This window comes from Micromys minutus (genome assembly GCF_963924665.1).
Source record: "Micromys minutus genome assembly, chromosome: 28".
NCBI classification, from domain to species: Eukaryota; Metazoa; Chordata; class Mammalia; order Rodentia; family Muridae; genus Micromys; species Micromys minutus.
In genome coordinates, this window is record NC_137963.1 from 9595640 (window position 1) to 9608420 (window position 12781).

The 12781-nt window shown below is 44.2% G+C and overlaps 1 protein-coding gene across 5 annotated transcripts in view; it reads left to right on the forward strand.

Moving 5' to 3' along the window:
* The window catches only part of CDK5RAP2 (CDK5 regulatory subunit associated protein 2), a 165015-nt gene that overhangs the window by 77175 nt on the left and 75059 nt on the right, over positions 1 to 12781 (forward strand). For 4 of the 5 annotated variants that reach the window (XM_080940011.1, XM_080940013.1, XM_080940012.1 and 1 more), the window contains 2 exons: positions 2320 to 2460; positions 10597 to 10694. In XM_080940011.1, the coding sequence (XP_080796137.1) occupies positions 2320 to 2460; positions 10597 to 10694 (239 nt within the window). The remainder of the gene's footprint in view (positions 1 to 2319; positions 2461 to 10596; positions 10695 to 12781) is intronic. The other variant, XM_080940014.1, reaches the window with a different exon arrangement.

A 12781-nucleotide genomic window follows, 5' to 3' on the forward strand; every position in this document is an offset into this window, starting at 1 on the left:
GATATCAAAGAATAAGATGTAAGATCAGGACTCATGAGGTGAGTCAGTGGGCATAAGTGCTTGTTTTATCAATGACAACCTGAATGTGATCACCAGCACCCAGAGAAGTGGAGGAGAGATCTGACCTTGCTGTGGGACACATGCTGTGACGTGTCACTCACACACACACACACACACACACGTGTAAAATAAGATTAGAATCTAATAAAATAATGGTATCTAGAAAAGAAGAGTGGCCTGTTGGAAGTTCAGGGTGTAATTAGTGACTTAAAGCATTCCAGAGCAAGAGTTAGACATTTGAAGATACAAATCTTCCAGAAAACAGAAGGAAGCAAACAAAATGATGGGGAAGGGTAACGAAAAGAGAGCTGGAAGCAGGTGGAAGAGGTCTGAAGTAGGACTGACTGGAGCTCCAGGAAGCGGAGCTGGCAGGGCGGTTCCAGCTCTCAGGGGCCATGTCCCAAATGGTAGGATGAAGACCATCCCATAGGCCAAGCAAGGGATTTTGATATTGAAGAACTTGATGTTGAAGTGGACATCTGAAGGACTCCAGAGAGAGGGGTAACATAGACCATGTATGAAGAACTGGGCCTCAGGATGATATTAGAATCCTAGCAGCTGCTTTAGACATTAGGATACAGGAGTGATACTTTTTGATTTTGAAAAAATAGTGATTTCCAGTCTAGCGTTCTGGCCTCAGCTAGTGTCTGAGCCACTGTGGGTATAGAGCAAGGTCTTTTTGGATGTGTGGTGCTTGAATTGTCTGTCTCGCTTGCACTCTGCAAGTTCTTGGCAGAAAAGCCATATAAACAAAGCAGTAACTCAGAAAGCACAAAGGATTCAGAAAATAGAGTGCCCTAGGTATGCTGAAGGGAAGTCTATAGTGGCAACTCCATGGCTAAGTAGAGAGCCCAAGTTTGAACCTTTGCGGAAGGGTGTCATCTGGGCTGCTCCAGGAAATTACAGAGATGATTGATCACTGTGGGTTTGACTATTTTCTCTATTTTTCTCTTTTGAGAACTTGGAGAAAACATACACTTTGTAATAATTCTATGAACTAAGTAGGCAACTAGAACAAAGCAGTTACTAATTCCAAGCAAGAGTTCAAAGAATTGCACATGGATGGTAGTGTATATGATTGTTGTTTTACTTGGCTACCGTGTAATACAGGACTGTTCTAAGCAGTAATGATGTAATCTTGAGGCGGAGAAAACTGACTCAAAAGCTAAATCCCTACACTCCGGAATGGAGCCAGTTGGTAGAATTGAAACCTAAGGAATCAGGAAGCATAAGGAGACTGTTATGGTGACATTTGATTTCAGAACAGACGTAGTGCCTAACGAATTGCAAGTTGGTTTTGCCTGGGATTGAGACTTTGAGGTGAAAACTGGGAAGAGAGTGGACTACTACTTTCTTCTTAAGCCCTACATTATGGTTTGCTAGGTCAAAATAGCAATGATGAAAGTGTAGTTGTACCAACACGATTCCTGAGCGACAGTATTGGCCGATTTCTAGTTCTAGTTCAGTGGGATCTTACAGAGAACTGCCCATTTCTCCCTTGTGGGTACCAAAATCCTTCTAAATGACTGGCATGTTAAATTAACTCTGATCCATGCATAGAGCATGGGTGTGCATCTTATCCTTTGCTTTCCCATAAAAAAAAAAAAAAAAAAAAGGAAAGAAAGAAAAAAAAAGGTTTAGCAACCAGGTTGGGAATAGATTTTGAACTTGAACATGGCCAGACCAGAGATGTAGTCTGCAGTACTATTAATATAATACTATTGTATTATCAGACCCAGGCTACTGAGGGGCCACAGCAAGGATTGTGTGGCATGGAGAAGGAGCATCCTATATGAACATACCCTAATGTGTATATGCAGTCTCAGCCTTTCTCCCTTGTGCATTCGGATGGATCAAGTTCGTAGTTTCAAAGGAGACTAAGACTTTACTGGGCTTAGATATATAAGCTCTTTACTCACCCATCATGTTGACTGGGTAGGAAATGACCCAAGGGTCATTCAGTGAGCAGGAGAGTCCTAGGGATGGAACCGGTTCATTTAGTGGCAGTCACTGTGGTAAGTAACACAGTTCATGGACAGCTGCCTTGGTGGCATTCTGTTTGCTCTCACAGTATCATGTGCAGATGGAGTTGCTTCACGGCCGTGTTGGTTGCCTAATATTTTAGGATGATGGGATTATTTAGGAGGCATAAGGACTTTGTGACAGAATAAGATCCCCCCCCCAAAAAGAGTTGAAGAAAAATTTCTTAATATTCTTTTCTTGATGAAAACTTTCTTATGATTTGTTTCATTTCCTTAGAAATCCAATGAAAGCGATTTGGAAGCAATACAGCAGAACTGTTATTTAATGACTGCAGAGGAGCTCAAGTTTGGGAGCGATGGCTTAATAACAGAAAACTGTTCTCAGCAGTCACCAGATAGCAAACTCATCTTCTCCAAGGCAAGCTTGACTGAAATTGGTGCTTACATGTGAATGTATTCATCTTCTTTTTTGAAACATGTTTGATAAATTTCTTTGCTCTCGAGCCTCTCCAGTGCCTTCTTCCTGGTAATTGAGCTTACAACAGGTGGGAGGGAGAGGGTTTGTCTAGCAGCTCTGCAAATTAGTATCCTTTGTCTGGGCATTCCTGATTGCTGTGCACTTGACACTGAGAAACCCCACCTTGCTGGAGGGTAGGCTGGTCTCTGCTCTATCAAAGGCCATCTCTTGAGAAGTTTTAGGTTTGAAGCTGTAAGGAAGTTGTTCTGCTCAAATACTGGCACTCCCTTATCTGACTCACACTGTTGGTCTAATCTCCTATAACGGTCTTTGTCCACCCTTGCTGAGAATAAGGACACAGACATTATTACAGTAATTATGAGCTTTTGACACTGTAGCTGGCCAGACAATACTGGCTTGGTCAGCATCCTGCCCCATGGCCTGTACCTGTCCATCTCAATCTCATCTTGGTACCTGCTTCTTCGTCTGTATCTGTTTGGCCTCTGGCTTTCGGTTCCCACCTCACCACCCTCTCAGGCTGGAAGGCCCAACTTAACTCTCCAACCTAACTGTCCTACCAAACATCGTGATAAATATGTGTCTGTGTTCGTATTCAGAGCCAAGGGTGGGTATAGATAACCATCTCCATTGCTCCTAATTCACTGGAGAGCTTACTGATGCCTGAAAGCACTGTTGATGTCTCAGTGTGCCTTTGCTTATGTCTGCCTACTTGCCTTGGTGGTATTTTGTTTACCTTTTAACTTCTGAGTACCCTTGCAGATACCTGTCTAGGGTAAGCTTCCCTATCCTACCGGGCTGTACCGGCCCCTAATTTTTGTAGCACACTCCTCCTCTAGTTGCTCTTATTGGCTTCATCCTTCTGCTTTTCCTCCCCTGGCCGGCACTCCAGGGGTGGAAACTGCTGCTTATCTGCAAGTGCAGTGCTCAGCCCTGTACTGGGCTCTGGAAACAAGCGTTGAGTGACTATATGAATAATGCGGTGGGGCAGCCTGAGCACAGAAGAGGTGTTAAACTACATAGGTCAGGTTCTTTAAACCTTCGTAAACTTAGGCAAATTAGTCCTGATCTATAGTCGATTGTGACTTGTGGTTTTGTGAAAGGTGTTTCTTAAAATAATGAACACACTGGACAGCATGGGCATTGGCCGTTAGCGCAGATGTAGACCTGTGGCTGGCACAGAGCGAGAGGCTGCCTTTGTGCCATATCACAGTTGTCCTGTGGACTGGACAGTTAAAGGCCCATGGACAGAGACCACAGTGGCTGTGCTGGTTGTAGCGGATGGGTACGCTCGGATTTGTTTTCCAGCAGGCACAGCAGTGTTTTTGCAGACAGTTCCTGCATGGTGCTGCAGTGATAGTCCTGTCCTGGGCATGGCTGGATGAACAGTGAGTGAAGCTCCTGTTGGCTCTGAGCATCCTGGTTCCTGGAGGATCCTCCTGAGAATGTCAGTATGGTAGGGAGGATCCCTCAGGCTGCCTGGGGACCTGGGCCTGGACTTTACTCCTGTTTCTGTCCATGTAGGGCAAGTCCAGGAACTAAGTCTCAGCCAATGGTTGTCTTTGTTTTTTGAATTTGGACTAAAGTTTGTGGAACTGTTGAGGTGCACAGGACCTGTAAAAAGGTAGCCAGTTTAGGTCAGGTAGTGTCCTGGCTAAATTTATATTTACCTGACACATGCTAGAGTCATTTGAAAGGAGGGAACCTGAATTGAGAAAAAGGCTTTCATAAGGTAGGATATTTTCTCAATTAGTTATCGATGGGGGAGGGCCCAGACCATTCTGGGTGGTGCTGTCTCTGGTTGCTGGCTCTAGGTTCTTGTACTGGCTGGTTTTCCATGTCAAATTGATACAAGCTGGAGTTATCACAGAGAAAGGGCCCTCCATTGAGGAAATGCCTCCATGAGATCCAGCTATAAGGCATCTTCTCAACTAGTGATGAAGAGGGGAGGGCCCAGCCCATTGTGGGTGGTGCCATCCCTGGGCTGGTAGACCTGGGTTCTATAAGAAAGCAGGCTGAGCAAGGCAGGGGAAGCAAGCCAGTAACATTCCTCCATGGCCTCTGCATCAGCTCTTGCTTCCTGACCATCTTGAATTTCAGTCCTGACTTCCTTTGGTGGTGGGCAGCATGTGGAAGTGTAAGATGAATAAACCCTTTCCTCCTTAACTTGCTTTTTGGTCATAATGTTTTGTGCAGGAATAGAAAGCTTGACTAAGACAGTCATAGTGTTTCATTGCAACAATAGGAATCCAAACTAAAACAGATAGTTTAGAGGGCTAGATCTTCACTGACTTACATCATGTGTTTATTATTAAACTTTGCTTTTGGAATAGCATTTTAGTCCTGTATAGTTCGTTGAAGAGAACATTTAGTAATCTTATGCAGCAGGTTGAATATTTTAATATTTATTTATTTATTTAATGCTGAGTAATATATGTCCCTTGTATAACCATGGGTGCCTGGACATGACATGGACATTTGGTAGCATCCACATCTTGGCAGTTTTTAAATTACTGTGCAAAATGCCCAAGTATTTGGCAAAGGATTTAATTCTGCTGTGCTGGGCTAATTACAAATTGTGGATAAGGAATTGTAAATTACACTTCAGAATTGTAAATTTCTGGGTGTCAATTTAAGAACTCTTGGCTGTTACAGCCTTACTGTATCTGCTCTATTTATTCCCTTAAGAAAAGTTTGCTTTTCAAATGGTTGTTCTTTCTGTGTAGAAAATGTGGATTTCTTTTGCTATGCCCTTGGCCATTTTGTGTTGATTTAGGATTTATCCTCTGCCCATTTTTTCAAAGAGCTCAAGGCTATGGTGGTGTTTCTGTTCCTGCTAAGCATGTGTGATCCTGAGAATTAATACTTAGGCGATCAGGGAACTGAAGAAGAGGGTGTGAAGTTCTCTGGCTATATGTGACTTGCCACAGGCGCGATTTCTAACTTTGTTGTTGACCTGGTTGGGATATGCGGCTGCATTTTGTGAGTATTAAAATAAATGTCTTTGTTGCTGGGTTGTGATACAGCTGCTAAAAAAGGCCCCATCCATCTACCAGGTCACAAATTGCCCTGATTAGCAGGAAGTGATACATTAAGCCTTCTCTTTACTGGTCTGCTGTCTCTTCAGATTGTGGTCTGCACTGTACATGTGTTTTCCTGAAGTCGTCCCGGAACCGGTGGCATAGCAGAAAGTACCTCTGCCCTTGTAGGGTACATGATGTCAGTCATGCTACTTAAGATCTTTGGCCTTTGTCAAATCACCAGAGTTCTCAAAAATGTGCCTTCCTGGTCTTTGAGGCAGATTCTAATCTGTCCTTCTAAGAGGATTAGAGATAATAGAGACATGCTAGTGAGTTTGCTCTGGGTTATGCTCCAGAAGCTGGTAAAGAATAGTTTGAGTTCAGCAGCTATGAAGAGTGACCTTGATTAGGAACAAACTGAAGATTCTCATAGGTACCATGTAGGAGGTTCTGGGAAAACCGAGGGAGTGCCAAGGACTTTCAGGATAAAACACTTTCACAGTGTGTAGACCCCACCATTCCTAAATGGGTATGAGATGTCTCTGTCTAAATCTTAGAATGCCCAAGAGACAGTTGTGCTAACAAGGGCCCAAGGCCTTGCATACAGAGGAGCAGTGGCTTCCTGGGGACTGCTGTTAGGTTTCTAGCACATTCTGATGAGGCAAAATATAGTGGTGAGTGGGTGTTCACCCCTAGGGCCGTGGAGGATGCACTGCAGATGTGTGCCAAGCATGGTGCCTCGTGTGTTCTGTGACTGGAGAAGCTGCTGGTGGACAGGGCTGATGGCACCTGCTCAGCAGGTGTCTCACTGCCTACCTTCCCTAGGCAGCCTAGCTCTCTTCTGTGCCAAGGAAATCTACTGGCTGTCAGCTCTGCTGAGGGAGCCAAATGACTTCATTCTAATGGGGCATGAGTCAGCGCAGGGGAATGGGTGATTGATGAAATGGGACGCAAATGGCTCCGAAGAGTTCATTTATTTAACATGGGTGAGCAATTTGCTTCTAGGAAGACGTTGACTCACTCTGACTTCCATTATGCAAAATATCCACAGGAATCTCTGCTCTTAAGATTCATATCAGTCCCTGTGTTCCCCTCTTACCTATTTAATCATCAGCTCAGTGAGTGTTTATGGCAGGATTTGATTTGTGCCAGGCCCCAGGCCTGGTTTAGGATAACCACTACATGCATTGCTCACACGGAACAGGTGGTCGGCACAGAAGCTCTGGGTGGAAGTGAGTGGGTGCTTCAGGACCAGGGAGGGCATCTTTCTTGCCTGGACAAGACTCCCTATGAGATTGGGCTAAAGGAGGGCTTATGACGTGTGCTGGAGTCACTAGAGAGTGGTAAGCAATGTGTCTCCATCTCTGAGGTCTCATAGGGTCTTTGAGACTTAGGGAGGAATGTCTGAAATTCCCCCAGATGGAAGGCAGGAAAAAGAATGAAGACAGAAGCTAAGGAGTGTGGTGGGCGGAAGAGTTGGTGTCATTGCAGGAAAAAGAGAGGAGAACTGGGCTGGGAATGGGGGCCTTGACATGACATTACCTTTCCTGTGGCTCAGCCCCTGGACTACTGAGATCCTCTCCACTAGAATTCCATAGTTTTTGCTCTACTTTTTTAACCCTTGGTTAACTTTGACATAACATACAAGTCCATATCCTGAATACTGCTTATCAGTTAAGTGGACTGACTCAGTTACAACTGAACAGACTAATCTAGTGCTTCATAATGTTATAACTGTACAGGATTTCTACCAAGTGCTAGCACAGCGCTAGAGCATTGGGATGGTACTTAGGGCTGTCACAGTGTCCACTCCATCCCGGGCACCATGCATCGATTAATTCATTTAAGTCTTTTAACCTCCTGAGGCTGGTATGAATGGTGCTGAGGAGCCCATGCCATACCTCATGATCCTGATCCTGATCCTTGGGGGAAGGGTGTCATCTCTACACCCAGTTGTATTCAGATTTAGTGATGGACTCTGGAGGAGGAGAGTATTTAGCATAATGACCCTGTAAAGTCTGCATTGCTAGTAACCAGAAAGGCAGAAATGGCCTACTGTGAGGCAGGATACAGAGACTATACCGAAGACCTGGTGGCTTTCTTTGTTTTGATGTCCTCTCGCGTGCTTATGCTTAGGCAAGTGCTGAAACCCCTTGGGGCACTGTTGTATGGAGAAACATTTAGGAGTACTTCGGACAGTGGCCTGTAGTGTGATTTACTGAAATGCTGGATATCTACCTGGGTGATTATCTAAGGCCTAGCTCAGCGGTTTGTTGTCCCAACTCTGAATGCACAGCCCCGGGCTGATTCGCTGGGGTTGGAATAACAGCATTGTTCTCCTGGGTCAGAGTGCTTAACCTTTTGCCTACTGCATATCTTTAGCTGTCTAGTGTAAGCCAAAAGACCCATATTCTAGAAAAAAATGTTTAAATGCACATAATTTATATCTGGATTTGCTTTTCAAGTGAACCAACATACTGAAATTCAGTTATCGAAGTATAAAAAAAATTCTAGAGAAATGCTATTTTTAATTGATATATTTAAATAACAGAATTTAACGATGAGGCTAGTGACCACAGCGGCTTTGGAGTAAGAAGAAGAAATGTTCTGAAATATCCTTGGCACTTACAAATGAGCGTTTTTAGCCGGCAGTGTCACGGAGCCAGCCTTAGTGCTCATGTGGTAACTTCAGGAGAAGAAGCAGCCGTGTGCTCTGGTCCCATTTGTGTAGGTGTCCTCTGTGTTAGTGAGGCTGAGAAGAAAGCGAGCAGCCGCCGCCACTTTTGCACGAACTGGGTGTTCTCCTAACATTTGGGCAGCAGGCATTCACCTAGCTACCACAGCGGGAAATGAGCATAGTCTCCCCACTGCCTCCTCCTTCTCAGGCTCATTCACAGTTCACCCGCCATCTCAGGAACACTTTGCACAGAGGGCCGATTGGGATCCCATCTTGAGCTTTTCAGTCTCGAGTCTTTAGTTGGTCGGAAGTGTGCAGAACAGTTCCCATGCTCTTCTGTGGGGCTGCTTGCTGGGTGTTTGGTGATTTGGTTTAGCTGGTGCATCTTTTGGGGAAGTATCAGAGCAGTTGATGCTGTGTTCGCTGTCTCTCTAGTTTTCTGCTATGACGTCCATGTGTTTAGTTACAAGCTGTGCTGGCTTTGCTGTCTTCACAGACTGTCTTCAGGCTCCTGACTCTCCAGTTGCTGTTTTTTCTGTGTGCTAAGGAAGAGTTTAGGGATAGTGTATGTAAATAGGCAAATATCCAAAGACCCACTGTCCAGTTTTAATGTCCTTTCATGTCTGTGGGCGGAATTGGTTATTACCAATGATAGCTGCCAAATGGATATGCTTTCTGACCCCAGTACTCTTCCCATCCACATTAATTAACCATTTTACTATAAGGCAAAGCTTCTTCTCATGTATTCATTGAATCAATTTCAGACTTTGTAGTATAATTATTTTGGTGTTAACATTGTGTCATGTTTGGCTAGTAAGAGCTTTAAAAATGACTTGTAACTTCTAGACAACTTTTCATCATTATTTAGACATCTATCTATCTATTAGCTTTGTTGGATTATAATTGACAAACATCAGGTCTTGGTGGCTGCGATGTAATTTAGCGCCACATGGCGTGCTTGACTAGCATGCACAATTCTCTGGACCCTGTCCTTAGTATTAGTCACTCACTCACTCACACACACACACATACTCACACACACACACACCACATCACGCACTGTCACACATAGATGCAGATACACACTGAAAGTTATATAGTTAGCTATTGTGAAATACTTATCTTCCCCATGGTTTTTCAAGATCCACCATTTTAGCAGATGTCAAGCATGTGGGACTCAAGTTGTTCAGCTTGGTCACCTTCCTGTGCACATCACTAGGACTTATGTAACAATCTCTGTTTGATACCTTGCACCTCTATCTTGTTCTTGTGCAGAGGCTTTGACAGTCACTGCTCAGATCTGAAAGCATGTATCTTTTGACATAGCAGAATGCTGGAGACACATCATGTCCTCGATATTTTTTTTTTCTGTACAGTAATGGAGTTAGTCATTTCTCCAGATGTCTCTAGTTTCTTAGCATAGTTTATCCTAATCTGCTCTATAATTTCAAGAAGTAGTAGTCATTGCCAATTGATTAATCAGCAACTTTTCAAATCCCCAAACTGCTATGTGACTGTACCAGAATTTGAATTTGATGGCAAAATAACATTATGAACCTCCAAACTGTACCCCCATTTCATAGCAGAGGTACTAAGCCTCAAGGGTTTGCAAGCTGCTTTCCCAAGGCTATACTAATTAGCAGTGGTCCAGCCCAGCTTCTGTCATCACTGTTCTGGACACCTTTCACATGCCACTCACTGGTCCTCTTCCATTCTCCTGAATGTCCTTTGTTTCGGGTCTTACTAAGTTCTGGTGTGTGGGGTTTTCTGTGGAACAGCAGACAGGCATCAGTAGAGTATCATGAAATCAGAGGAGTTATAGGTGAATCAGGTATATTTCACAAACAGCTTTTGGGTGTTGGGAGCATGGCTCTCTACTTAGCTAGGTTCTCCATTAGTTACCTTCATGATACAGTAATGAAACACACAAGATAACTTACAAAGGGGAAAAGCTTGGCTTAGCTTACAGTTTTGGAGGTTGCAGCCCAGGATTGGGCTGTTAGGTTGTGTTGGGAAGGCAGTGAAAGGGAACATGTGCTGAAGGTCTAGGAAGGAAAAGTGAGAAGAAGGGAGGAGGTCCTACAGTTCCTCTTAAGGGTGTGCCCTCAACCACCCTCGGACTTTCCACCATACCCCATGTTTCAAAACTTCTACCACCTCCCAATAGGGACGCCCATGACGGCCCTCTGGGAAGTATGGAGCCTGTCATTCCCCTCTCCTCCTGCAGGTGGTGCTGTGTTACTGTGGCCTGAGCCTGAGTCTGGCTCAGAGCCTGCAGTCTGTGGTTTTAAAAATCCAGAGCTAGCCACATGTGTTTGCATAATGGCAAGCCATCTTCCTTGGCTTCTGCCCCTAATGTCAGATGCCCGTTGTCATTTCCAGGAAAAGCAACAATCAGAGTATGAAGGGCTGACAGGAGACTTAAAGACAGAACAGAACATCTATGCCCATCTGGCCAAGACTCTGCAGGATACAGACAGGTAAGTGATTCTCTTCAGACACCACAGCCACACACACTTCCTGATTAGGACTGCTGGTTTCCGAGCAAGAAAAGCTCCACCTGACATAGCAATACTTCAGAACTAGCCCAAGAGTCTGTCAGGTGGCTCATGTCGTCCCCAAGCCTCTCTGTGCCCCTACCCCTTTTCTTGGGACAGGATTATCTGCAGGGACGGGTTCCTCAGGTAAGGCAGAGCAGGTGCTAGGGGACTGCTCTGCTTAGGAATGCCCCTTCTCCAGCACTGATCTTCCAGGTTATGAAGTACTTTCAGACTTTACATCTGATATGAGTTTAGAGAAGGTAGAAAATTTGCTAATGGAGCTAGGTGGTGTGTACATATCTCAGCCACTTCACTGTGAGGAAGACATGGATTCAGTCCTGGACGCTTAAGGTGGAGAGAAATGTTTCTTTCCTTGTATAATATCAGGATAGGACCCTGAGTAGACTCTAGGCTCAGGGAGGCTTTAAGGGTGGGATGTAGTTCTCTCGAGCACTCTCAACATCTCAGTGGCTCCTAGTTTCATAAGCTTTTTCCTAAGAATAAAAATGTGAATGGGACTTGAGAAAGCCAAAGATGTAGCTAATGAACAAGGGTGCTTAAAAGGTTTCATATTCATCTGAAGACCTGGATTCAGATCCCAGCTCTAGCACTTAGCAGGTCCAAACGTGTGGTTCCATCTCTCACCCAGAGTCTCAGTTTCTGTGTTTGTAATGTGGAGGTGGGCTGCCCTGCCCACATCCATACTTAATCTTTGCCTGTTTTCCAACTCATTTCTGTGCTTTGCTACTTATCTCTTTGCCTCCTTCCTTCTTTCCTTCTTTCCTCTTTCCTTCTTTTTTCCTTCCTTCCTTCCTTCCTTCCTTCCTTCCTTCCTTCCTTCTTTCCTTCCTTCCTTCCCCTCATTCCAATTTACCTGCCTCCAAACCTACTTAACTGTCTGCTTCTCTATCTAACTCCTGCCTTCCAGTCTTGATAACATTGTTAAATAGCATGAACTAGTTTAAATGAGGAGACCTCTATAGGTTCATGTATTTGAACACTTGGTCCCTGTTGCTGGAACTATTTTAGATTAGATTAGGAGGTACATCACTGCATGTGGGTTTTGAGGCTTCAAAAGCCCACACCGTTTACAGTTAGCTCTGTGACATGTGCTTGTGTATCAAGAAATAAGCTCTGGACATGCCTGTTGCCATTCTCTCTGCCACTGTGATTATGGACTCTCATTCTCTGAAACTGTAAGCCACAATGAACTCTTCTATATGTTGTCTTAGTGATAGCATTTAGTACAATAATAGGAACATATCTGAGGCATGAGGGCTGATACTATATATAATGCTGCCTCGCAGTCATGAAGCTCTCAGTAAACAGCAACATTTATTAGTAATAACATCAAAAGCCCAGCCTTCCCATTCTAGCAGCAAATACATAGCTATGGAGTTTTGAATGCTCAGACTTTGGTGAAAACAGAAGACAAAATTATGGATGAGAGACATTTGAGTTCCTCTTTGTAGTTTAGCACTGCTCACTCTGGAAAAGTAGTAAAGCTAGTGTCTTATAAGGACATTACTGTGATTAAAGTGAGAAAGGAAGGGGTAGCCCGATAAACCTGGTCACTTTAGCTTGGCAGTACTCAGAAGTTGGTGACTTTAGTTCCATATGGCAGTGAAGAATGATCAGAGCTTACACCTTCCAGGATCTATGCTGAGGCCCGTGTTGAAATGTATTGTCAGCCAGAAATGACTTCAGCTGTTGCTCACCCTCAGCAGTATGGGAGGAATATCCGAGGTTAGATGTATACCGTCTACAGGGCCTGTCCTATGTGCTGTAGGATGTTAACAATATTCCTAGTTCTCTGTGCTGGCCGGTGCTCTATACAGGTATAGTGTGGCAACCACAAATGTCTCCAAATATTCCCAAATATCTTCAGTGGATGCAGAATCCTTTCTAGACGAGATTACCTGTTGCAGTTCCCAAGGAGGGTGAGGGGGGACTTTAGTTCATCACATGAATAAGAGTAATGATGTCTGCTGACTGTATACCAAGCTTTCTCATGGAATAACTCATTT